This window comes from Molossus molossus, unplaced genomic scaffold (genome assembly GCF_014108415.1).
Source record: "Molossus molossus isolate mMolMol1 unplaced genomic scaffold, mMolMol1.p scaffold_m16_p_1, whole genome shotgun sequence".
In the NCBI taxonomy this organism is placed as follows: domain Eukaryota; kingdom Metazoa; phylum Chordata; class Mammalia; order Chiroptera; family Molossidae; genus Molossus; species Molossus molossus.
This window is the reverse complement of record NW_023425344.1, coordinates 1359676-1386390: the sequence shown is the minus strand read 5'-3', so window position 1 is coordinate 1386390 and position 26715 is coordinate 1359676. Positions and strand designations below refer to the sequence as shown.

General features: G+C 62.0%; 1 protein-coding gene across 1 annotated transcript; it reads right to left on the bottom strand.

The window, feature by feature from the left end:
• Positions 1-457: 457 nt before the first annotated feature.
• CFAP99 (cilia and flagella associated protein 99) lies at positions 458-26497 on the bottom strand. The gene is made up of 15 exons (XM_036252821.1): positions 26390-26497; positions 19271-19415; positions 18326-18420; positions 17434-17543; positions 13994-14165; positions 11587-11667; positions 11361-11435; positions 10540-10608; positions 10359-10447; positions 9663-9867; positions 3447-3588; positions 3211-3362; positions 2282-2487; positions 657-813; positions 458-574 (listed from the first exon to the last, which is right to left on the bottom strand). Exons 1-15 carry the CDS (start codon positions 26495-26497, stop codon positions 458-460), a joined length of 1923 nt encoding a protein of 640 aa, XP_036108714.1.
• Positions 26498-26715: the final 218 nt, after the last annotated feature.

The window sequence follows — 26715 nt, the reverse complement described above, 5'->3', positions numbered from 1 at the left end:
GAGAAGGCCCAGTTCCTAGTGACTCGAGAATCCTGACCACTTCTCCGACCAAATGCACAATCACACACCCATTTTCGGGGTCCCCAACTTAAGCTACTGGACTCTGGACGGAGAGGGAAGCAGTTCCAGGTTCTATATGCAAAGGGGTTCAGGGCGCTCCGAAAACGGGGAGCGGGGAATGCTCCGGGACGGGAAGGGCAAGGTGGCCGTATTTAGCACATGCAACGTGGAGCCCAGGTCAATATGAATAAAGAGCAGATACTATTTTGGCATAAGGTTGTCTCAACCTGGCGTCCTGCATTTTATCCGGCAACGCGGCTCTGGGCTGGCGGAGACGGGGCGTCCGCCGAGGGATGGGGGGTGGGGGTGGGGGAGGGCGGAGCAAGAGGAGGCGCACAGAGCGGGACGCACGCTTTATTCCAGCGGGGCGCTCGGGGTGCCGGACGTTCCCGCCGAATTAGGCGGCCTCCAGGCGGTGCGTGGGCGCGCAGCCCGAGCCTTCCCTCTGCAGCGCCCGCAGCCTGCGCTCGCGGCTCCGCTCCAGCTGCAGCCAGTGCTGCGCCTCCAGCTGCGCCTGCGGCGGGCGGGCGGGGCGCATCCCTCAGACCCGCGTCCACCCAGCTCGCCCCACCCGCCCCGCCGGGTCCCGGGCTCACCCGCGGCTGGGGGCGCACGGCCCGCGGCGCCGGCGCCTGCAGCTGGGCCGCCTGCTTGCGGCGCTCGGCCACCTTCTCCTCGATCCTGCGCTGCAGCTCCTGCACGCGCTGGTCCTGGGGGGCCGGCTCCTGGACCGCCGCTTTCTTCTCTTCCCACCTGGGCCGGCGACGGGGCGGGCTTAGGAGGGGCCTCAGCTACCGGTGACGGCATGATTTAGGTGGGGCCCCTCCTCGCCTCTACCTTTTTGCTCTTGTACTTAACATTTAAAAAAAGCATTCCATGTGTATTAACTATGGTATTTGGGGTCAAAAAGTGAAAGCTCCCTTTTACCTAGCGCCCTGCCTTCCCCCCCTCTTGCCTAGAAGGAACGCTGGTGACATTGTGCTATCTTTGCCAACCTTGCCCATGCTAGGCCATTTTCCTTTGGAAATGGGATGCATGATACAGGCTGTTCGCTGCTGATGCCTTCGGTTCAGGTCACATCACAGCCCCAGGGCCTTTGCAGGTGCTGATCCCTCAGCCATACTGCCTGGCTGACTCCAGCCCCACTGCCCATTAAAACGCCCCTAATGAGTTGATGCCGTGGGGCCTGGCTTCACACAGGAGCTCCAGGAGCTTTGTTAGCAGGAGCCCTTGGAGGCTCCCCAACACCAATCAGACTGCATTTGGGATCTGTCAGGCAGCTGGAAAGTGGTCAAGCCTCCCAGATGCATGCCGCCTTGGGGACTGCCGAGTGGCCAGCCAGCCCTCCTCGGGCAGCCCCCAGCCGTTGTCACGGGCCTCCTCTGAATTGTAACTAGGGCAGCAGACACCCAGGACCAATCGTGTTGGATATCTGACTGTCCTCGCTTCTGTCCGCCCCACTCCAGTTATGCTCAAGATACTTTCTCTGGAGCTCTGTGTACCAGACCCTGAGCCGGGCTATGCTCTGTCCGAGCTCAGTGTCACCTCCCTTGGAGCAGCCTTGCCTCCCCATGGCATCAGGCTAGGGGCCAAAGGCCAGCCCACCCTGGGGCTGACACCAGCCTCTGCCTGACCGAACTGCCATGGACAGCCACATGGGGCTGGAAGTCACCACGGTGTTCCACAAACAAACAAACAAACAAACAAACAAACGGCGTGTGTGTGCACATGCTCTTGGTGAGAGGGGAGTGGAGATGCTGCCTGAGTCTCAACTAGGTCCTGGTTTCTAAGGGAAAAACTACGGCGAGCAGTCTTAGGACCCTGGAGGGATGTGCCAACAGGGTATGCCAATCCGGCAGGGAATCGCCGTTGGACTCTCTGGTCGTGTCCTGTGCGTGCTTATGTAGGACAGTGTCTTTCTTCAGAAGATGCACACCAAAGTGCTTGGGAACAAAGTGTCCGATGCCTGCAACTACTTCCAGATGGTTCTGCAAAGGCAGATAGCTAGCTAGCTAGCTAGATGCAAAGGCCGTACCCATGACCCAGATGCAAAATGACCAGATCTAGGTCATGGGCATTGAGCCATCACTGCATTCTTGTCTCACCTTCTCGGTATGCCCGAGGAGCGGCTGATAAAATAGCACGGGTGGGGGCACTGCCTGAGCAGGGGGGAGGGGTTGCTGTGCGGAGAACCCTCCCTGAGGCTGCAAAGGGCACGGACCTCAAGGCTGCAGACCGCCCCATGGCCGCGCGGCACAGTGAAATCTGCTCCAGCACCTTCTGCAGCTCCTGGCTCTGGGCGCGCTTGCTCTGGATGATCTGGTCTCGTCTCTCCGCTTCCTTACGCTGCTGGGCCTCTTTGAGCAGGGCCAGCCGCTCACGCAGCTCCACAAGGGACATCTCCCCTTCCAGGCCATGCCCGGGGACCTGGGGGTGGGCAGGGGAGGCCCCTGCTAGGAGCCAGAGCCATGGCCAGCATGCGCAGCCTGCCTGGCCATCTCCCTCCTGCCTTCCATGGGCCTCACCCCTCACCCAGGACATGGCCTTCCCTCTGCCCATCGGTGTCAGTGTGACGTGTCTGTCATCCAGCTTCCCCAGCCTGGGCCCCTCTGCAGCCTGAGACGCCCTGGGGTGACTGGATATCAGCCCAAATGGAGCTCACCAATGTCGCCCCAGCCAGGGCCCAGGGCCTAGGCAGAGAGCGCTCAGGACTTGTCCCGCCCCCGAGACCAGGCCTGCCCCCACCTCGCCGAGCCAGCCTGGCCTGTCATGATGTTTCACACACAGGCTTCCAGGCTCCGATGCCCAGGCTCAGCTCCCGCTCGTCCAGCCTCTGGCCTTGTGCTCTCTGTACACCGCCCTTCCCACCTGGGGAGTCCCGGGCCTCCCTCGCCATCAGCCATGTGAAGCCCACCCTGGCCACACCCAGGAGCCCTGTCCCCTGTCCCCAGGGGTTACCAAGGTGTCCCTGACAAGACCGTGACTTTGGGGCCAGCCCAGGCCTCCAGCGTGGTGGTGTGGGGACCAGAGCTGCGCGTGAGTGGCCAGGTAGAGCTTGGCTTGGGTGGAGGCGGGCATCCTGGGCACGCCCTCCATGGCAATGCCAAGCACAGTGAGACACAGGAGGCTCCCTGGAGGCTGCGCACTCACCTGGGTCAGGTCCACCAGCTTGCCCTTGCAAACAGGCTGTGTCTCCAGGGCTCGGAGCTGGGAGATGAGCTCATAGCGCCGCCTCTGCTCCTCCCTGGCCGCCTCTGCACTGCGCTTCAGCAGTGCCTGGCTCTCCTCGGTCATCTCCTGGACTGGGGCCAAAAGGGCGGCTGAGGTGCCTTTCCTCCAGGGCACCTCGGCCCTCACGGACCTGAGACACCTGGCCCCTGCCCTACCTGTCTGCCGCCGGCCCTTCAGGAGCTTCATCTGTGCCGCCTTGATGTTCTTCTGCCCCTCCGTCACCTGCTCCACCAGCTCCTTCATGGACCTCTCCTCCTGGAGGCGCCTCTCGGCACACTGCTGCATCAGCTCAGCCATCTGCGGGGACAGTGGCCTGCCACGGTCAGAGCCGGTGCCACGAGGGGCCCCCGGAGCAGATCTGTGTTCCTGGGTTGCCCTAGCCCTGGAGCAGCAAAGGTCTGAGGGCAGAACCAGCCACTGGCCCTGAATCGCCCTGGAGCCCAGGTTTAAGCTTGTGCCTCTGGAGGTCAGGCCTGCTAGGGAAGTCACACGTCATGTCCTCCCTGCCTCCACTGTGGCCCTGGCTTGTGAGCCCAGGACCACGCAGCCACCTCCCCAGATCTGATGATGAAGCTGAGGGGTGCAGCCAAAAGTGTGCTGGGGAAACCAAGTCAGAGCTACTGAGTTTGCCCTGAAGCCACCCACCCTTGGGCTCCAGTTAAGAGACGAAGGTACCCATTGCATGTAAGCCGCATGGAGCTGGGTGTGCAGATACTGCCCGGCTCTGTGCATAGGATGTGCCAGGCTCCCCGTCATGTGGCCTGGGGCATGTCCTGACGGCCACCCCACACTCTCCTTTCTCGTGGGGCCTCAGAAGGGCACAGCTCCAGACAAGCGTGTGGTTCTGCTGCTCTGACTGTACTGACTGGATGGTCTGTCCGGACGAGGCATTTCTCAGCCTCATCCCCGTTATCTGCCGCCTGCAGTGTGGCTGGCTCCTGTCCGTGCTGTCTTTTGGGAGTGCAGCACAACGCTTGGGCCGTTCTACCATGGATGGACCCTCTCACTCTTTCCACTTTGGCACTACTGTGAGCAACGGAGAATGATATTTTCAGTCCTCAAGACTCTGCACAGGACAGCGTGGGCTCTATGCCCGTCGCCGGCCACGCTGTCGGGGACCTGTCAGACTCCCAGCCTGGGGGCTCGTCTTTGACAGCAGGTGCGCGGAGAAGCAGGCTGCGGGCAGCGTGGGCGCAGGTTCAGGGCACAGAGTCATCGTCCGTAAAGCTAGCGCAGCAACAATGGCTCCCGGCCATCCTTGCTCAGCACCGTGCAGGTTCGGTCCAGGTCTGAAGAAAAGGCAGCCAGGGCTCTGAGAAGTGGCTATTCTGGGGCTCGGACAGGGGAGATACAAGCCTGGAGCATTGTACGATGAGCACCGTGACACGGGGAAGTGCCCAGGAAACACCAGGCCCGCGGAGGGGCGCAGGGCCCACCTGAAAGGGCTCCCAGGGCCCCGGGCAGCAGCAGCAGCAGCAGCAGGGAGGCCGCATTGGCGCACAGCCGAGGTCCCGCACGTGTGCAGAGTCTGCGCCGACATGAGCCCAGGACTGAATGCATGTGCGTGGGGAGGAAGGACAAGTCTCCACGCAGAGGAATTCCTGATGACCACCCACCTCCCTGAGTGTGGGCTCCACTTGGAGACGCCCCCCAAAGAGCACAACACAGAAAAGGGGAAGGATTACAGTGGACAGACTTGGCTGATGCGACCCGGACAGGTGATCAAGGCCAACGTCAACAGTGGTGAGTCCGTGGCCAGTAGGCCCCTTGACAAGCTGAGCAGTTCACCGCTGTGGTCTCCCTCCCACACCCAGTCTGCCCGCGAGAAGAACGGCAGAGACGCCCCGAGCGAAGGACGTTCTGCGGGATGGCTGACGGGCACGCCTCAGAACCCGCTCGGTCACGGAGAGCAAAGACGGTCTGAGAAGATGTCACAGCCCAGAGGAGTCTGAGCCGTGACGCCTCCGTGTAATGTGTCTTGAATGGCTTCTGGACAGAAAAAGGACATCAGTGGGGGAAAAGCGTGAAATCCGAATAACGTCGTGCACCAGTGTTGGTTCTGAATTGTGACAAACACACCATGGTGTAGCACATTAGTGTTCCCCCCAAATTCATGTCCACCCAGAACCACAGAAGGTGATCTTATTTCCCACCAGTGAAGGATGCAGATGAAATCCTCCTGGGTTTAGGGTAAGCTCTAAATCCGAAGACAAGTGTCCATATAAAAAGAGGAGAGGACACAGAGACGGAGAAGACAGCCATGGAAGATGTAGGCAGAGACTGGGGTGAGGCTGCCACAGGGAATTCCTGGGGTCACCAGGAGCTGGAAGAGGCGAGGAAGGATCTGGCTCCCCTGGAGGCTCAGCAGACTGCACCGCCCAGCCGACACCTTGATCTCAGACTGCTGGTCCCCAGAACCCCCGAGCCCTGCTTTACGCTCCCAGCCTGCACGCTGCCCATGGTGGTGTCCGGTGCTACCAGCAGAGGAAGCTGGGTGGGGAGGTATGGGAACTCTTTGTGCCTGCTTTGCAACTTTTCTGTAACTCTTAAAACTTGTTCCAAATAAAAAGTTTATTTTAAAAAGTAATTTTGAGCCCTGGCTGGTTTGGCTCAGCAGTTAGAGCATCGGCCTGTGGACCAAAGAGTTTCAGGTTTGATTCCGGTCAAGGGCACGTGCCTTGGTTGCGGGTTTGACCCCCGGCCCCTGTTGGGGTCGTGTAAGAAGCAACCAATCCCTCACATCATTCTTTCTCTCTCTCTCCCTCCCTCCCTGACACTCTATCTTTAAAAAAATAAATCAATGGAAAAATATCATGGGGTGAGGATTAAAAAAAAAAATTTTTTTTTTAATCCTCACCTGGGGATATTTTTCTATTTATCTTCAGATAGAGTGGGAGGGAGAGAGAGGGGGCAAGAAAGAGAGAGAGAGAAACATCGATGTGAGAGGGAAAATCGACTGGTTGCCTCCCACACAACCGGAGATGGACCACAACCGAGGTACATGCCCTTGGCTGGAATCGAACCTGAGACTCATTGGTCTGCGGGCTGAAGCTTTACCGCTGAACCAAACTGGCCAGGGCCTGGAGTGAGGATTTTTTTAAAAGCACTTTTGAAAACTTTGTAATAAGCAGGAGAAATGGTTGTGTGGAAGTACCAGTTGTAAAAAAGTGGGCTACCAAGACATTTGAGGAGTCTTTTTTTCTCCTCACCCAAGGACATTTTTGCATTTATCTTCAGATAGAGTGGAAGGGAGAGAGGGGGGAAGAGAGAGAGAAACATTGATGTGAGAGAGACACACTGACTGGTTGCCACCCACATGACCCCACCGGGGCCAAGGGCAAACTGCAACCAAGGTGCATGCCCTTAGCGGGACCCGAACCCCGGACTGGTCCGCGGGCTGACGCTCTAACCGCTGAGCCAAACCAGCCAGGGCTCGGGAAGTCTGATCTCAAGTGAACCTCATGCAAAGATAGAAAGACACTTGGACGGGGAGGTGAGCTGTCCTGAGTCCAAGGCCCCAGCTGCGCTGCACTGTGGGCCCCCCATGGGAACAGCACGAGAACTGAACCGAGGGGAGAAGGGCACGTCACTGGAACAGGACCCCAGCTGTCTAGTGATCATTCACCTATGGACCTACAGACGTGAGGTTCCTGACACACCCTGGAAAACGGAGTTTGTGCTGCAAGGAGATGAACAAGACTGGAAAGAGATGAGATGGACCCTCAGAGCCCGGAGGGTCCATTACTCAGACCAGAAGATGCATTTGAGAGCAAACAAAGGACAGGACTCCCCTTGATTTGGTTACTGTGCCTGGACTCTGACCCCTCCAGGAATCTGGTTCAGGAATGGTGACCATTCCCCGGTCCCAGGAGCTGGTGGGGCTGTTTTAACATCACAGAAAATTAACTACCTGTTATCTGACATCAGAATCCTGGAAGGAGACACACGGACCACAGACCCTGCAGCCCTTCCCCTGGTCCCCTTGCCCCCTGCATGCGGCCCCTTCTCACTTCTCCCCACATAACAGCCGGCTGGAGATGTCAGAGCAGCATTTACAGGATGGCCGGCTGCTCTCTCCCTCCTGCCGGCATTACTGGGATAAACGCTCATTGATGATTCAACCCTGTCTCTGCTTAATTTGACTCAAGTAGTGACAGGCAGCCTCGGACCTGTTGTGTTTGCTTTCAAAACCATAAAACTTACTAAAAAAAAAACAGGGGAAAAGCTCCTTGATGCTGGTCTTGGCGGTGATTTTTATTTTTTTTAAATCCTCGCCCAAGGATATTTTTCCATTTATCCTCAGATAGAGCGGGAGGGAGGGAGGGAGAGAAACATCGACGTGAGAGAGACATATTGACGGGTTGCCTCCTGCACGACCCGACCAGGGCCAGGGATGGAACCACAACCGAGGTACGTGCCCTTGACCGAAATCGAACCTGAGACTCTTTGGTCCATGGGCCAACACTCCAACCGCTGAGCCAAACCAGCCAGGGCTGATTTTCTTCTTGATTTAATATCAAAAGCACAAGCAACAAAAGCAAGAATAAACAAACGGGACTACACCGAACTGAAGAGCTTCTGCCCAGCAAAGGCAACTATTAACAAGACAAAAAGGTAACCTATGGAATGGGTGAAAATATTTCCAAACCATCTGTCCCATAAGTTGTTAATATCCAAAATATATCAGGAACTCACACAACTCAATACCAAAAATCAGAAAATAACCTGATTAAGAAATGGGCAAAGAGCCCCACTGGTGCGGCTCAGTGATTGGCCATCGACCCTGCACCAAGAGGTCGCCGGTTCAATACCCAGTTGTGGGCCTGATCCCCAGTGGGGGGCATGCAGAGGTGGCCAGTTGATGTTCTCTCTCATCGATGTTTTTCTCTCTCTCTCCCTGTCACTTCCTCTCTCTCTAAAATCAATAAAGAAAAAAATTTTTTTACAACGCCAAAGTCACAGTCACGAAGAGCAGAACAGGGTTCCCAGGGGCTGGGGTGGAGGACATGGGTGCTGCTGGTCAGAGGACAGCAGCTTTCAGTGGGCAGCGCGGTGACTTGTGAAGGACCCTGTAGAAAGCAGAGCTCACACGTCCTCAGCACACAGAGGTAACTCCTCGAGGCGATGGAGGTGTCAATGAGCTTGGCTGTGGTCATTGCCCAGTGCGTGTGCATACCAAAGCATCAGGCCATACACCCTACACACACATATTTCACCTGTCGTCACACCCCAGTAAAGCCGGGACCAAAGAAGATGGACAAAAGACACGAGCAGACAGTGCACAGAGAAAGAGGCAGAAACAGCTCTTCCATGTACGAGACGATGCTCAAACTCACGAACGATGAGTGAAAAGCAGAGGAGAACTAGACAGAGATACTGTTTCTCCCCGAGGAGAATGGCAGACATTCCCGAACTCAGTACTGCGCACTCCGGCGGGTAGTGGGCCCGGCCCCTCCCCGTGCGGGGCGTGGAGATGCCTCAAGACCGGAGGGAGGCACCGGTGCGGGAGCCACGCACCCCAAACAAGGACAGAAACAGAACCCCCCGCCCGCTCAGTCTCAGGGAGCAGTCCCTCCTCCGGAAGTTCACCTGGAATTCACACCTCCACCGTCTGAGCACCTGCGCGGCTATGGCAGAGAAGCCAGGAGAGACCCTTCACGTGAGAAAACGGGAGTGAGACGCGATAGCTACACGTGTGCGTATTTGCTCAGAAGGAGGAACAGAGACAACAGTGCAGAAACCAATGAAAACGAGGATGTCGGCCAGCAGGCAGACTGTCCAGACCTGGAAGGAGCACGTGTTCTCTGAGTCTACTTGTCACACTGCTTTGACTTCCTATTTTAAACAAGTCACTGAAAAGAAAGGGCTGACAACCCTAACGTCGGGCACAGACAGACACGAGTGAGTACCAAGGGGCGTCTGAGTGGACGCGGCGCGTGTCTGCTGCCCGCAGGCCTCGGGGCACGTGTCTGAGGGGCCACGGAGCTGCAGCCGGCCTGCGGGTACGCGGGTCAGGAGCCTAAGGAGGCCACCTTCCCAGGACAGAGGCTTCCGGACCTCCTAACGCGGCAGCGTGGATGCCCGCAGGCCCTCCCCTGGGAGAGGACAGGCAAACACGTCAGCCTTCTCGAAGTTCCTGCCAGAACCTCAGGTCTTCCTTCGCATACGACTGTGGACCGACTGGCCCTGCCGGTGGGGCGGGGCGGGCAGTGCGCTGAGGTGGGGGCAGGGACCACACCGCGTTATGGGTCTCAGGAGGAAATGACCTGGGGCCAGCGGCAAGCCCATGACCACAGGAGCCACCCCACCACTGCCGGCCGGAGCCCCAGTCCCCCGAGTCAGACAGGCCACCCGGCCCTCCCGACGGCCACCTCCTCCTTCTTCTGCTGGGCCTTGAGCTGGTTCTCCCGCCGGAGCTGCTGCCGGGCCAGCGCGGCCTCCTCGTGGCTCAGCTTCCCCTGCAGCCTCCGGCAGGCGTCCGCCGCCAGCTGCTCCTCCCGGTCCTTCGCCAGCATCTTCTGCTGCCACTCGAGGAACTCGGAGAAGTCCCCGGCCCCGTCCACCAGCCTGTCCACCCTGGGAGAGGACAGAGGTGGGCTCCGGTTCCTCCGGGGGTGGGCCTGGCTGGCCGCCGGGAGGCATGGTTCCCCCGTGGCCCGTGGCCCTCACCAGTGCGGGCTGCTCTGTGCCCAGCACCCACTGCCCACTGTGCCATCCAGTGCGCCCTCCCTTCATCCCCATCTGCCCACCCTTCTGTCCATCTGTCTGTCTCTCCTCCGTCTGGTTAGCCTCCCAAGCTCCCACCCACAGCCCACGCGTGGGTTAGCACGAGGACCTGCAGCCCTGGTGGTCGAGGGGAGGGGCGCCAGGAAGGGGCCAGAGGGGGCAGTGAGCCCCAAGGAAGGTTTGGGGTGGGCCAGTGTCTGCTGAGCCTGCTCCCACCCCGTCTGTCTCCCTCACCGGGTCGAGACGACCTTCCTAGGGTGCAAATGAGGCCCCGCCCCTGTAGGGCCACCCCTGCCGGGACCCCCTGTGCTCTGCCCCGACCGCCATCCTGTCCTCCCCACCTCTGCAGCTCCTTCTCCACCTGCCGCTGGTACAAGGCTCCTTCCCGCAGGATGGCAGCCGTGTTCAGCTTGACCGGGACTTCGTTCGGCTGCAGGAAGAGGGGCTGGCTGCGGTGGGGCTGCCTGGGGAGCAGCCTGGGGGCCCCCGCACCCACCCAGACAGGTCAGGAGCACCCCTCACCCTGTAGAAGGTCAGCTTCGGGGTCCTTCGGATCCGGGGAGGGAACTGCAGTCGCAGCTTCTCGGTGCCCTGTGGAGTCGGCCTGGCAGCTGAGCACACCAGGTGCCCCTCCGTGCACCCCGGGAGGCCTGCCCTGCACACGAGCTCCCCCGGGCAGCACCTCTGTCCTGCAATGCACCCCGAGCTCTGTGGGGCTTTGGGCTGCCCCAGGAGGACCAGGGAAGGTGCAGGGCCTACTGGGCCAGGGACAGCGGTTCCTAGTCCGGAGGGCTTGGCCTCCGGCTCAGGCTCCATCTCCTCTGCTGCCCCTGGGGCTGACCCCACGGCCTGGCCTGTGCTGGGCTGTTCCAAGACTGTGTCTGCCCCCTCCCAGGTGGGCACAAGCTCCAGGGGGGGAAGGCAGCTGGTAAAGGCCCCCCAGGGAACTCAGCCATCACACCCCTTGGGGCACACTGCTATGCTGAGTGCCCGAACCCCCACCTGCCCCAGCTGCTGGGGTCCCAGGCTGGGAGACAGGGGCCAGGCCAGCACCCACTCAACTCCACGGGCAACTCGTCTTCCTCGTCCTGCTCCTGTCACTTGTTCACACACATCTTGGGTTTTCTCTTAGAGAAGCAGGAACATGCTGAGTATGGCAACCTGGACACGCCCAGAGGGACTGCAGGGGCTTCCCCGCGGCGGTCCTGGGCCCGGCCTGCGCTGGCAGGGCTGCTCTGCCTGGCCGGGGAGCCTGGACTCTGGCGCCTGAGGCGGGCAGGCCGCCCTGGCTCATGGTGCCGCAGCAAGTGCCCCTGTGAAGACTGGCGGCGGGGCAGGGTCACCTGCGCGGGCGGCCTCCTGTGGGTCCTGGGCACCGCACACCGCATCTCCTCCAGGTTCGCCCTCAGCAGCAGCTCCTGTGGGGACAACGAGCGGCTCAGCCCCACAGGCCGCCACCCTGTCCATGGGCCCCCGTGGGCTCAGGGATGAGGGCGAGACCAGCTCCCGCCTCCTCTGCTCCCTCCCCCCTGCCCCCCCAGGAAGGCGGGGTCCTGCGTGGCTGCTCACCTCGGCCTTCCGGCGGTTGTATCTCTTGGTCATCCCCAGCGTCTGCGACTCCTTGGGTGACCGGTAGGTGCTCCTGGGAACCTGGTGGGTGGCGGGGGAAGAGCCGTGTTGGAGTTGGGGGGTGTGCAGGCATGTGGGCCCCTGGCCTGTGGGTGAGGGTGGGCTGTGCTCCCCGAGCCTGCAGAGGCTGGGCTGGAGGGAAGCCTTGGAGCTATGGCTAGAACTTGTGGGGTGCTGGTGGTCATCTTGGGGAGGGAATGCTGTCAGGCCAGCAGCAGGAAGGAGGGTGGTCAAACACAGGGCCCAGGCCACTGGACTCTGGAGGGACAGGCAGAGGCCCACGGACTGTGCAGGGGTGGACTTGGAGTGGCTGAAGCGGCAGGTGAGGCCGGAGAGTCGTGGGCCCCAAGGAGAGAGCTGCCAGGAGGGGTCGGCTGCAGCATCAGCCCAGCAGAGAGCAGGGCAGCCTGAGACCTGCCACAGGGACCCTCGGCGGCCTGGGGGAGCATGACCATGGCAGGCAGGGCAGAGCCAGCCTGGAGACCCTTGAACTCCAGACTCCTAACTGTGCCCTCTCCCCTGTGCATCTACCAGGCGTGAGAAACTCATGTCCCAACCTGAAACTCCACCTTCTGGAAAACCCTCCCCTCCCCCAGCCTGCTGACCAACTGCCGTCCATCCCTGGCTCACGTCAAGGTGTCGGGGTCCCCCTCGGAGCCCCCCTCAGCACCTTGCGGTCTCTAACACCCATCTCAAAGGCAGTCCAGCTGCTTCGAGACATCACCTAGACTTCTTCTCACCTTCCTCTGCTGCCCGTGGGCCCTGTGAGCCTCCGTGGTGTGCGTCCTGTCTGTCCCCTCGGTACCTCCTCTCCCGCCCTCCTTCCCCTCCTGCCTCCACTCCAGCCTCTTCGACACTCTCGGAAGGGAGGCGCTGCCCCAGGGCCTTTGCCTGTGCTCTCTGCCCGGAATGCCTTCCCTGGACACACCATGGCTCGCTCGCACGCTCACTTCCGCAGGTCTTCACCCCACAGCACCCTCAGGAGGCCTGTCCGGGCTGCACTCTGCCGAACGGCACTCCTCCAATGCTCCTGACCCCTTCGTCCGAATGACCTTCTCTCCCCGGCACTTATCACCAGCTAGGTATCCTGTGTTTTCTCTGAGTGCCCCGGAGGGAGTGCGCCACAGAGGCACGGAGCCTGGCACGCACGAGGCAGTTCACAGTGCTTGCTGAGTGAGTGAATGGGAGGCCAGAGGGGAAGAGGGTCCTGGGCACAGAGGAGGGCAGGGAGGCTGGTTCCAGCACAGCCACCTGTGGGCCCCAGGGGAGATCACTGGCCACCAACCTCTCACAGTTCATGCTGAGAGGCACACACACAGCTAAGGAGCAGGGCAGGGCATGGCAAAGGGCGGGCAGGGGCCAGGCAGAGAGGGAGAGAGATGCAGTTGAAAGGACGACCGGAGATAAGCACACTGAGCCCTGAAGATCTGGGACCAAAAACACCAAGGTTCCTACAGATAGGGTAACTACAGGGCCGCTCGGCAACAAGGCCACTGATCATCTGTCCACCCATCCAGCGATCCATTCACCCACCCACTCATCCATTATCCATCATCCATCCATCCATCTACCCACCCATTCATCATCCTCCATCATCTCTCCATCCATCCATCCATCATCCATCCATCCATCATCCATCCATCCATCTACCCACCCATTCATCATCCTCCATCATCTCTCCATCCATCCATCCATCATCCATCCATCCATCATCCATCCATCCATCTACCCACCCATTCATCATCCTCCATCATCTCTCCATCCGTCCATCCGTCCATCTCTCCATCCATCCATTATCCATCCATCCATCCATCCATCCATCCATCCATTCATCTATTATCCATCTATCCATCTATCCACTTATTCATTATCCATTCATCATCCATCCATCCATCATCCATCCATCCATCATCCATCCATCCATCTACCCACCCATTCATCATCCTCCATCATCTCTCCATCCATCCATCCATCATCCATCCATCCATCATCCATCCATTCATCTATTATCCATCTATCCATCTATCCACTTATTCATTATCCATTCATCATCCATCCCTCCATCATCCATCCATCCATCCATCATCCATCATCCATCATCCATCCATCCATCCATCCATCCATCCATCATCCACCCATCCATCCATCCACCCAGTCATCATCCATTCATCATCTACCCATCCATCCATGCATCATCTGTCCACGCATCTTCCCATTTAGCCACCATCGAATGCTGGTCTGGTCCAGTGGCCCCTCTGCTCTGGGAAGAGCCCAGTCCCCCACTGGCCCACAGTGTCCACTCTCCCAGCCTGGACAGCCTGTGCCCACTGCAAACGCCAACACTTACTGGTCTTGGCTTGGCCACGACAGGGACAGGCTCAGGCATGGGAATGGCACGGGGTCTGGGGACAGTCAGGTCGAACTTCTTGGGCTCTGTGACCTTAGCCTTTGAAGAAGGGGGCTGAGTGGTCAATGCCCCCTCCAGCTGGCTGATGAGCTCCTGGACCTCCGGCTGCCATCTTGAAGGCAAGGGGGGAGAAGCCGCTCAGGGTTTCTTCCTAAGCAGGTTGACAGGACAGCCCCTGGGGTCTGAAGGACTCCCCAGAGCTGGGGCCCACCTCAGGGTGGGGGTGACGCTGGGACCAGCAGCCACAGCTCACACGCCTCCTGCTACGCAGGCACCGTGCCCACCACACCCGAGTCTCACAGGCAAGCACTTCCCAGAAGAGGAGGAAACTGAGGCCCGGTGGCATTGCCACCCAGGTGGGTGGGGAGCTGGGAGGAAGGGGCAGAGCGGATCCCCACCGCTGGAATCCAGGGGCTAATCTGGGCCCGAGCAGGTGGCCGGGGGAAGGAAGCCAGGAGTGGAAAGGAAGGAGATTCCGAAGGTCCCTTCCTGGAACTGCACCGATGGCAGAGGGGAGGGGCGACGGCTCGGAGCAGTGGGGCAGTGAGAGCCGGGGAGGGGGTGCCCTGAGCAGGGGTTTGGGAAGGGCCCTGCTGGGCTGCCCCAAGGTCCGGGTCCTCCTTTCACGCCTCCACGTCCTGTGCAGGCACAGCCCACCATCACCAACCCGGCCAGTGTGCCCTCTTATGGGCTCCCCTGGTACAGGGCGCATGGTTTGCATTAGTTCCCACCCTGCTTGAGACCCAGGGCTGCTAGAAGGGGAAGACAGGTCCCAGGGCCAGCAGGGGTGGGAGGGACAGGTCTGGATGGGGCTGGTCCCAGGGCAGCAGGGGTGGGAGGGACAGGTCTGGATGGGGCTGGTCCCAGAGCCAGCAGGGGTGGGAGGGACAGGTCTGGATGGAGCTGGTCCCAGGGCAGCAGGGGTGGGAGGGACAGGTCTGGATGGGGCTGGTCCCAGGGCCAGCAGGGGTGGGAGGGACAGGTCTGGATGGAGCTGGTCCCAGGGCAGGCAGGGGTGGGAGGGACAGGTCTGGATGGAGCTGGTCCCAGGGCAGCAGGGGTGGGAGGGACAGGTCTGGATGGAGCTGGTCCCAGGGCAGCAGGGGTGGGAGGGACAGGTCTGGACGGGGCTGGTCCCAGGGCCAGCAGGGGTGGGAGGGACAGGTCTGGACGGGGCTGTCCCAGAGCCAGCAGGGGTGGGAGGGACAGGTCTGGACAGGGCTGTCCCAGGGCAGCAGGGGTGGGAGGGACAGGTCTGGACGGGGCTGTCCCAGAGCCAGCAGGGGTGGGAGGGACAGGTCTGGATGGGGCTGTCCCAGGGCAGGCAGGGGTGGGAGGGACAGGTCTGGACGGGGCTGTCCCAGGGCCAGCAGGGGTGGGAGGGACAGGTCTGGATGGGGCTGTCCCAGGGCAGGCAGGGGTGGGAGGGACAGGTCTGGATGGAGCTGGTCCCAGGGCAGCAGGGGTGGGAGGGACAGGTCTGGATGGGGCTGGTCCCAGGGCCAGCAGGGGTGGGAGGGACAGGTCTGGATGGAGCTGGTCCCAGGGCAGGCAGGGGTGGGAGGGACAGGTCTGGACGGGGCTGTCCCAGGGCCAGCAGGGGTGGGAGGGACAGGTCTGGACAGGGCTGTCCCAGGGCAGCAGGGGTGGGAGGGACAGGTCTGGACGGGGCTGTCCCAGGGCCAGCAGGGGTGGGAGGGACAGGTCTGGATGGGGCTGTCCCAGGGCAGGCAGGGGTGGGAGGGACAGGTCTGGACGGGGCTGTCCCAGGGCCAGCAGGGGTGGGAGGGACAGGTCTGGATGGGGCTGTCCCAGGGCCGGCAGGGGTGGGAGGGACAGGTCTGGACGGGGCTGTCCCAGGGCCGGCAGGGGTGGGAGGGACAGGTCTGGACGGGTCTGGTCCCAGGGCAGCAGGGGTGGGAGGGACAGGTCTGGATGGGGCTGGTCCCAGGGCCGGCAGGGGTGGGAGGGACAGGTCTGGACGGGGTTGTCCCAGGGCAGGCAGGGGTGGGAGGGACAGGTCTGGATGGGGCTGGTCCCAGGGCCAGCAGGGGTGGGAGGGACAGGTCTGGATGGGGCTGTCCCAGGGCAAGCAGGGGTGGGAGGGACAGGTCTGGACGGGGCTGTCCCAGGGCAGGCAGGGGTGGGAGGCAGGCAGCCTAGAACCAGGTGAGCAGCGGCCCACAGGTAGCTGAGGGGCAGGCAGGGCCAGGCCACAGGTGGGAGCCCTGAGGGCAGGCAGCAAGGACAGTCTGGCTGGGCCTGAGGATGTCCCTGAGGTGAGGGGGAGCTCCGGGGGCAGCCCTGGCCCGGCCAGGGCCTCCTCTGCACCTGCCCAGCAGCCTCTCCGTGGGGGCCAGGGCCTCCTCTGCACCTGCCCAGCAGCCTCTCCGTGGGGGCCAGGGCCTCCTCTGCACCTGCCCGGCCATGGCCTCCTCTGCACCTGCCCAGCAGCCTCTCCGTGGGGGCCAGGGCCTCCTCTGCACCTGCCCCAGCAGCCTCTCCGTGGGGGCCATGGCCTCCTCTGCACCTGCCCAGCAGCCTCTCCGCGGGGGCCAGGGCCTCCTCTGCACCTGCCCAGCAGCCTCTCCGTGGGGGCCATGGCCTCCTCTGCACCTGCCCAGCAGCCTCTCCGTGGGGGCCATGGCCTCCTCTGCACCTGCCCAGCAGCCTCTCCGCGGGGGCCAGGGCCTCCTCTGCACCTGCCCCAGCAGCCTCTCCGTGGGGGCCATGGCCTCCTCTGCACCTGCCCAGCAGCCTCTCCGTGGGGGCCAGGGCCTCCTCTGCACCTGCCCAGCAGCCTCTCCGTGGGAGCCAGGGCCTCCTCTGCACCTGCCCAGCAGCCTCTCCATGGGGGCCAAGGGCAGGGCCTCCTCTGCACCTGCCCAGCAGCCTCTCCGTGGGGGCCAGGGCAGGGCGGGGCTACCGTGCTGGTCCTGCAGCCAGAGCTCCCAGCGCCTGCCTGAGCCTGTCGGGAGGCAGGGAGAGGCAGCGAGGCTGCTTTGGGGTGACAGGCCCAGGAGGGTGGCCTGAGGGACACCAGATATTGATGTGGCCAGAATCCGGGAGCTCCCCGCCCACCCCCGCCTGGACTTGTGGGAAGGGGCTGGTCAGGACCGAAGCCCCGCAGGGTCCCCACAGGGTCTCGGCCCCCACCTCCTGGGTGGGCTCCAGAGTAGAAGGGGCCGCTCCCTCCCCACCCACCTGGATGGCCCTGAGGCCGCCCTGGCCGGCAGACCCCCTGTGCAGGTCAGCCTGGGTCTCTGGTACCCTGGACTGTGGCTTCTCTGAACCCCCTCATCCCTCGTGGGTCCCTGTGAGCAGGAAGGAGACCTGTGGAGGCCTTGGGAGTGGGTACAGCGCCCCCCACCCTGGCCCACCTCAGCAGGGGATCCATCCAGCTCTTCACGTGCGCCATCTCGTAGACGAGGCTCCACTCGTCCTTGACCCACGAGCACAGGTTTAAGGGGTTGAAGAAGAACCCGAGGAACTGAGGGAGAGGTGGGGTGGGGGCTCAGCCCAGACCCCCACGCCCGGCGCCCCTCACGGGAGGGTCAGTGCTGAGGGGAAGGTGTGGCTGACGCACCAGGAGAGGCGGCCCCTCAGGACAGACCCTCCCTTTCGGGGACAGAGAAGGGGCCTGACCCCGGCTCACCCACCCCTCAGGCTGGGCTGGGGTGCCCATTCTGGGGGAGCTGTCCCTCACCAGAAGGACTTCTGCTCATGGCATCTGGGCACTTGGGGCAGCCCAACTGGGCATGTCCTCACTAGGGAACCCCGTGCTCCAGCCAGCTCCCTAGGACCTGGAGTCTGGTACCCAAGAGAGTACTTGTGGGGACAGATGGACAGTGGCCTGCCTCCCCCATCCCACTCCACAGGCTCCAAAATCCCGAGAGAGGAACTGCTCCATTTTCTGCAACCTCCCCCCGTGCCAGGGGCAGTGCCAGTGGGAGGGTCCCAGGGAAGCGACCTGTCCCCCAGCCCCTCCCTGGGGTGGCCTGGGGACGGCCCAGGACGCTGTGGGCTTCTGAAGGCTGCTTCCCAGCTCCTGGCCCTCAGCCTCACAGTGTGGTTTGAAGACACAGCACCGTTCGCTGCCGGTGGGGCCTCCCGCCGTGGGCGCTGGAAGCGCCCTTCACAGCCTGGGGGGCTGTGGCCCCCGAGGGCCCTCTGCACAGCCCTTGTGCAAACACAGAAGGCACCCAGCAGAGCTCCTCCGGTTGAAGTGGGCGGCCCGGGCCTCAGGTCCAAGGACAGCCTGGCCGCGCTCACCTTGCGCATCTTGTCCGCAGGCTGGGACCGGACGATGCTCCGGAAGACCTGGAAGCCGAGCTCCTCCAGCTGGAAGGTGGCCAGGTAGCAGATCACTGGGGAGACAGGGCGTGCATGCGTGGGGGCGGGGCACGCCCCGCAGAGGGGGTGTTGGGGCTCGGCCTCGGGGAGCTGCCCAGAGGCACTGACAGGGGGCCTAGCCACTGGCCAGAGCTCCATGCGGCCCCTGTGAACGCCGTGACCAGGACACAACAGCGCTGATGACGCTGTCTTGGATGGTGGGACCCTGTGGCTTCGGACCTCGTCCTCATGTAATCTCACGTTATCTCACTGAGGAAGCTCAGAAACTCCAGAGGCTCCCGGTGCAAGTAAGTCACTGTGGACTTCAGTCTGTTCATCTGGGACATTGCACGGCCTCGAGGCAACTGGAAGTCCACTCGCTGGGGTGGGGGTGAGGGTCCTCGGAGGCAGGGGCCGCCTGTCCACTGTCTGAAAGGTGTGCAGGCCCCTGACGCGCTGCTGACGGTGGAGCTGACCTGAGCGGCGAGGGGACACCGGGCCAGGGGCCCAGCTCGGACCTGGCATCAGGCCACGCGCGGCCTCTGTGGATCTGCGTTCCCCAGCCCTCCCCTCCTGGACTGAGGCACCCCAGACGTAGTGGTCCCCGCAGCCCATGAGAGCAGGCAGCCTGCAGAAAGCAGAGACATGTCCTGTTTAATCCCCTCAGGACAACCCAGCCCGGGGCCACAAGGCCAGCCTGCCCCTCGTCCTCAGGGTCAGGGCGCAGGACCTCAGCGATGACAAAGGCTTTCTGGGGCATTCTCTCTCCAGGCCTCCCTCAGGGGGCGTGTGGTCTCTGTCCCTGAGGCAGGCGGTGCACACACCATCGGTGACAGCCCGCCCTGTGAGTCTGCGCACCCTGGAGGCGGCGGGACGGACACTCACCCAGGAAGAGGTTGTAGTCGGCCCAGAGGCAGAGCCTGCCGTCCCGCACGTAGAAGGCGTCCACCACGACGGTCAGCAGCTGCCGGTACTCCAGGCACCCGGACAGCACCTCCAAAATGAACGCCTGCTTCTGGGGGCTGAAAGTCTGGAAGAGAGACAGGCCGGGAGGGGCCAGGCCTGGGGGCGCTGGAGGGCTGACAGCATGGGGTGGGGGGCGCCCCAGCACTGGGGCTGGGGAAGAGCTTGGCTGGCAACCCTCCCAGGCCAGGATCGGGACCCGCGGGTGCAGCCCCGGGAATCGTTCCCACAGGCTCTCCTGGGTCGTGACAGCAGGTGGGACAAGGGCAGGAATAAACACGGAAAGCAGCCAGCAGCCAGCGTGGACAGGAGCCACACTGCAGGGCAGACACTGGCCCCATCACACAGGCCCAGAGTGGCAGCTTCCGGGACCAGGCGGTGGGGCTCCCCGGGGCTGGGGCGGGTGGGGAGTCGCTGTTAATGGGGACAGTTTCACGTTGGGAAGATGGAAAAGTTCTGGAGACGACACGGTGACGGCCGCACAGCAGTGGGTCTGTGCCTAATGCCAAAGAGCTGGGCGCTTAACGATGATTCGAATGGTAACTTTTTAGCCCTGGCCGGTTTGGCTCAGCGGTAGAACGTTGGCCCTCGGACCAATGAGTCGCAGGTTCGACTCCAGCCAAAGGCATGTACCTCGGTTGCGGTTCGTCCCCAGCCCTGGTCGGGGTCATGCAGGTGGCAACCAGTTGATGTGTCCCTCTCACGCCGATGTTTCTCTCTCTCTCCCTCTCTCTATCTGAAGATAAATAGAAAATAAATATACCCTCGGGTGAGGTTTAAAAAAATGAGAGAAAAAAAATGTTGTTGAATGATTAAGAAATACACCCCCCCCCCCCAAGAATGACCAGCAAGGAAGGCTCCCGTGAGGGCAGGTCAGGCAAAGGCCATGGAGGGGACCAGCCACAGGAGAGATGGGCTCTCCCGGGGGAACTGGTTCTGGGGAGAATGACTTTCCCCCACTTACCCCTGGGGCCAGTTTGGAGTTTGCAGCCTGTGTGAGCCACACGCCACGGGAAAGGCTGCTGGTGGTGGTGGTGGTGGTGGGGGGTGCCACCGACTGCTTCCCGAAAGCATTTGGAAATATGCTTCCTGAACCTTCTATTTTGCGAGCCCTTTATTCCAGTCATTACACTCCCGGGAATCTAAGGAAACCGTTCAACATGCGGAAAACACCCACATACAAGAAGTCCGGACAGCGGTGCGGGCAGGGTGGGTACTGGAAACCCAAACGTCAACAACGGGGCCTCCCCGTGTCCCCACCGAATGTGCCCAACGCCAGTGCCAGTCCTGCAAGCCCCCCACCCGAGGACAGACAGCGCGCACAGGGAATGGAGGTGCCGACCGATCCCAGCAGGTGCACCTCGTCCAAATAAACTCTCACCGGCAGGGACATTGAATTAATTTTTTACCAGTCAATTTACACAATCCCAGTGTTTTATTTGAAATATTTTTGTTGTCGGTGAAATGTTGATGTTTACTGGATGTTTATTTGTGCTTCTGTGAAATTATCAATTCATATTCTTGACTCACTTTTTTTTGTTTTTTTTTAATCGGGGCAGGGTTTTCCTCATCATTTCTATGAATTCTTTATAGACTGAAGACGATGAACAGGGCCGTGATGCTGGCAGCTATTTGTCGTGAGCTTGTAGTTTCCCATTTAGGTTTGTGTCAGGTATTTTTGGTGTGTAGAGCACACAGAAGTTTTACTTTTTCCTGAGGTCTGTGATTTCTGCCATCGTTTCTGTGCTAAGAACCCAGCAGAGCGCTGAGAACCGTGGACAGGGCACAGGAGCCCCCTGGGAGCCGTGGACTGGGAGCCCAGCCCCCTGACCCCCGGGAGAGTGGGACCATATGGTACCACCCTGGTGGACACGTCCCTGCCGCTCCCCCCAGTCTCCAGGGCTCTGGGCACCTGGGAAGCCAGGCTGCCCCAACCTGCCCACAGCTCGAAGCGCAGGACTGGCTGACGGGCCCCAGGCTCCTTCGAGGCCTGCTCGGCTTCGGGTTCCAGGACCCTGGCTGACACAGCGGTGACCCTGTCCTGCTGCCACCGTCCTCTGGGCTCCAGCGGCTCCTCCTTGGCTTCTGTGTGACAGGGTCTCAGGGCCCAACCCGCCGACCTCACTCCATGATCCGCATGCCCAGCCTCAAGGCTGAAAATGCGCCATTCCCAAGGCACGGCGGCCCTCCCGGATCCGGACCGCTCTCAGCTCCTGCTGCAACTCCTGCAGACATCTGAGGCTTTGCCCGGCCTGCCCAGATCAGTACCCTACCTCCAGCTGTGCAGACTGGACCGGGGGTCCTGCCTGGCGCCTCGCTCATCGCATCCCGTCTGGCAGCGTGGGGGTCCCGGGGGCTCTCTGTTCCTCCTCGTCCCCCTCTCCATCTATTTCCAACCCAGCTGCCAAGAGGTTCTTTTAAAATGGAAGTCAGGGCATGTCCATCCTTCCTCAGAACATTCCAGAAGGAGTCCTTATGGTGGCCAGTGAGGTCCTGTGTGAGCTGGCCCAGCTCCACTCCAGCTGCACTGGGCTCCGTTTCTGCAGCACGTGTCACCTCCGGCCTCTGTGCAGGCTGCTCCTTCTGCCTACAGTGCTCTTCCGGTCGGGCCTTTGCTCAGATGCCGCCTGGCCTGGGACGCAGCCGACCACCCTCCAGTCGGACGCTGCCCAGCCCCCTTGCCCAGCAGCACGCCCTGCTCGAAGGTCAGCTGAGGGCGCCCCAGACCTGGAATGGAACACTCCCGTCTCCATGGAGGATGGGGGGTCCCGCCCTGGGTCGGCTCTGGTCTCAGCAACCAGGCTTCTGCCTCGGTCTCCCTCTCAGACTCCCCTGGCCTCTGGGCTGAGCCCACACCGGAGGCGCCGGCCTCAGTCCCCGCTTCGAGCTTCCTCCGTTTCGTCCAGGGCAGGCAGGGGGGCGCAGGCCGGTCGGGAAGCAGCGTCAGCAGGGCTGGCGCTGAGGGTGCCGAGTCAGCTCGGCCTGCGGAGCTGCATGACTCTGCAGGATGCGGCCGACAGACAGCGCCTCTGCCTGCGAGGCTCAGACAGCAGCCCCTCCACTTCCCACTCGTTACGTCCTCGACTGGGAAGGGTGAGTATGTATTTTTAATAAGGTCAGACCTTGAGCCTGCGCTGCAGGCCCTGGTGCCATCAGCCCCCAGGCAGGGATATCAGGCAGGGCTGTACTGGGCCAGGGGTCCCGGATGACCCAGCACCAAGCAGTAAATGACACCCTGGCCCACGTATGAGGCTGGCCCATGGCCAGGCCCACGCCGCTGGGGAAGATCAGCCCCGCCGGTCACAGAGAGGAGACTGGGGCCCAGGGATGTCACGGATCAGAGGGCACCGACCGGGTCCATCGGGCTGGGCCAGCAGAGGGTTGCTGGGCTGGTCTGGGAGGAGGCAGGGACAGGCCAACCGTGCAGAGAAGGCCCGAGCACTGGGGCTGGCTCCTCACTCCGGGCCACCCTGCCAGTGAGGCCAGGGGCTGCGGCTGCCCAGGGGGCCTCCGATTCACTGATGCCGTCTTGAGCCCTCCCTTTTGCTCTGCCCGCCCTGCCCTCCCCTCTGGCTGGGGGCTGGCTGGGTGCTGAGTTGGGTCTTTTTTTTTTTATCCTCACCCGAGGACACTTTTGCATTTATCTTCAGATAGAGTGGAAGGGGGAGAGGGAGGAAGAGAGAAAGAGAAACATCGATGTGAGAGAGACACATCGAGTGGTTGCCACCCACACGACCCCAACCGGGGCCGGGGACAAACTGCAACCGAGGTACATGCCCCTAGCGGGAACCGAACCCAGGACTCTCTGGTCTGCGGGCCGACGGCTCTAACCGCTGAGCCAAACTGGCCAGGGCCTGAGTTGGATCTTTCCCCACTCCTGCCTCACCCCTGGACTGGCCGACTGACAGCTGCCGGTCGCCTCTCTGCCAGCCTGGTACTGACCTGTAATTGTCCTGCTCAGAGCTCACCTGCCTTCCTGCCTTTGCCTGTGGCTTTCTGAATGGCCAGCTCTCCTGGCTCCGGGGTTCAAGGTTGTGCACACTCAGCCCCGTTGGCCTCCCTGCCCACACAGTGCCTGGACCAGTGACTCACTCTTGGCCACAGATCAGGACTTTGGTCCATCTGCTAGGATCCCCTTCTCCACCCCTCACCCCCAGCCCCCAGAATCCCTCTTATAGCCAGACCCCTCTCTGCGTCCTGCTCAGATTTTGTGGGCTCCCTGGAAGCTCCAGGCTGCCCACTGTGCCCCTCACACTCCCACCTCTGTCCCACAGGCCCGTGTCCATTCTCCGGATGTTCCTAAGCCTGACCTGTTGGCCCCGGTGCCTGAGCTGGCTGGCCTAGAGGGGCTCAGGGAACGGGGGGCAGGGGAAGAAGAGGCCTCCAGGGAGTGACACCCCCAGGGCCCACCCCCTTACAGGACATGCTCATGCCCCCCATGGCCTGCCCTGAGATGATACTTGTTCCTCCTCATTCCTGTTCCTCCCAGAGGGCCTGGCCAGGGAACCCAGGTCTGGGGCCGCCCAGGCTGCTTGCTGCTGGTGCCCCGGCCCCTCCTCCAGCTCCAGGCCCCGGCCCACAGCTCAGTGCTCACCCGAAGGCTGGCGTCTGCAGGGCCGGCTCCCAGGTCTCACTACCCCCGTGTGCACTGTGGGGGATGGTCCCTTTCCCATCCCCCCTATGTGGTCCATGAAGGGCCACTGGGGCTGCCCGAGGGAAGTCCCAGCAGAGGGCCTGGAGGCTCCGTGTGTGTGTGTGTGTGTGAGAGAGAGAGAGAGAGAGAGAGGCGGACGGTCCCCAGACGTCACCTGGAGAGGAAACGTCACCACAAAAGGTATTCTCTCATAGTTCTGGAGGTCGGAAGTCCAAAGCTGAGGTGTCAGAGGTTGGTTCCTCCTTGGGGGGTCAGCGGCTGGCGGGGGCTGGCGTTCCTCAGCTGGTAGGTGTGTGACCCAGTTTCTGCTCTGTGGTCACAGGGCCTTCCTGTGTCTCTGTTCTCACACGGTGTCTCCTCCCTGTGGGTCTGTCCAGTCCTCCCTCTTCTGTAAGGACACCAGTCTCTGGACTTGGGGTTCACCCTAAATCAAGGATGGTCTTATCTCGAGATTTCTAATCTTATCCGCAAAGATGGCGTTTCCTCATAGGGTAACAGGTGGTGAAGGTTTCCATATATCTTTTTGGGGTGCAACTGAACCCCACAACCATGCCCTTCACCAGACTGCCCAGTGGACTGTGTGCTGTCGGGTTCCTGCCGGGACAGCCTCGAGCCTTGGTCCCGACAGCTGGAGGTAGACGTGTGCTGTCCAGACCGGCCTTTGTCCGCGGGCCGTCACGGGGGACCCCGAGGCCTTCTGAAAGGGTCTGGGAGGACCAGGCATCTGACAAAGAGACGCCTCTCCGCCTGCGTGGGCTGCCGGGCCGCCGGGTCAGGGTGGCCTCCCTCCATGATGCGCAGGCAGATGTCCCCCTGCCAGGCTCACCGATGACAACTAGGATGACCTCTAACAGCCCGTTGATCGTGGGAAAAAGAACCCCAAACAGTTTATAGGAGCAGCCCGACTTCCTGTCGCGGTTATGAAATAAAGGCACTGGCTTTACTCTCTCTGCCTGAGCAGCGGGGGCCGCTGAGGACAGAGATGGAGAACGCGGGAGCTGGCGGGGGCCGGGGTCCAGGGGCCTTTTGAAAAGATGGGGCAGTGGCAGCCAGTCGTGGTTGTCGGGGAAGCCAGGGGAATGAGTCCAAAGCCAGGGGGAGCAGGCAGGGGCGGTGGCAAACGGGCACTGGGGGACAGGGGGCAGGATGGGGTGCCCTGAGCTGTGCGGGGCGTTGGGCCTCAGCCTCAGGAGGGAAGGGTGTTGCTGGGCCTGGCCCTTGGCTGTTTTCATCATTTTCCCGAACTGCTTTGGTCTCAGGGAAAGAGCTGGAGAACGGGGGTGCAGAGGTATGGGGGAGGGAGGTGTGACCGCCGGAGGGCACCCCAGTCTGACTGGGTCAGGATCTCAGGTCCTGGAACCGCTCCAGCCTCTCTGTGCAAGCCCAGGGCCACCCTCCCTGTCCCCCGGAGGGTTTCTGCTGCTGCACCACAGGGCCCCACCCCAAGAGGGCACAGCCAGTAAGGGGGCGGCAGGGGCTGCCTTTCTGGGGACCCCAAGCTCTCACAGGCCCCGTAAGAAAAGCAACAGCCAGGCTGCAGCGGGCAAGGAGAGGCCAACACCGTCAGCGCATTTGCCGTGACAGCCCAGCTGGTGGTGGTGACGGCGGGCACAGGGCCTGTGACAGCCCCGGAGCTCTCCTGGGCACTCTGCGCCCTTCTGCAGGCTCCTTCTGACCCGTGCCCCATGGCCTGGCGGTGGGCCCTGCAGCGCAGGTGCCTGCCCCCTGATGGCCATTGGACGGACAGACGGACTGGTAACAGGGAGGTCTCCAGGGGCTGCTGCTGAGGGGGGGTGACGTCAGAGCGAGGACAGACCTGAGGACAGCACTGTCCGTGTGGAAATGGGCCATGATGGGAGAGATGAGCAGGGACCCCGGGGTGAGGGCCAGAGCTGGAGCTGGAGGGCCACCCCAAGGGCCGGTCTCTCATTGCTTCGAGGCCTCGCTGTGCTGGCCAGTTAGCAGATGAACACAGGAGCTACGGACAAGGGCCAGCCGGCTGCCAGGGCACAGCCGCACCGGGTGCCAGAGCAGAGGGTGGGGGTGAAGGCACTGTCCAGGCTGACTGCTGTCTACTTCCAGTGGGGACAGTGTGAGGGCATCGGCCCGGGTACGGTGCCAGGGTTTCCCGCAAAAGCAGTCTGTTGCACGTTCTGGGTACCAGGAACGCCCGCCAGGGCGCAGGGGGGTCTGTCCCTGAAGGGTGCCCGTGGAAACTCTCAGCCGCCATGGTGACCCGGGTGAAATTCAGGATGGCTGGCGTTTGGGGGCTAGGAATCGTGCCCCAGCCCCTCCTGTGTGGAGCAGAGACCTGGCGTGTCCTGGAAGGCGGACAGCAGGTGTCCCGAGCGGCCTGTCTGCCCGCCCCACGCACCGCGCTGACCTACCTGCAGGGCGGCGGCAGCCTCCAGGAGCTGCTCAGCACCGTCCTTCTCAGGTTTCAATCGGTCCAGTTGCTCGATCACAGTTTCAACGCACTTTCCGTAGGAGGCCATCTTCCCAGGGAGGGAACCTAAAAGCAAACCGTGCGGTCAACCCTCCATGACCTCTGGCCGCCCGCTCGGCAGGTGGCAGAAATGGCGTGGGGCCCTCACCAGCACAGGAAGCCATTAGACAGCTGGGCCCCTTGCATGGTGAGGAGTGTTGACTGGAACTGGGGACTCGGCTCGGGGAACCCCGGGCCACTTCCCAGACCGTGTCCCTGCATCCTCTG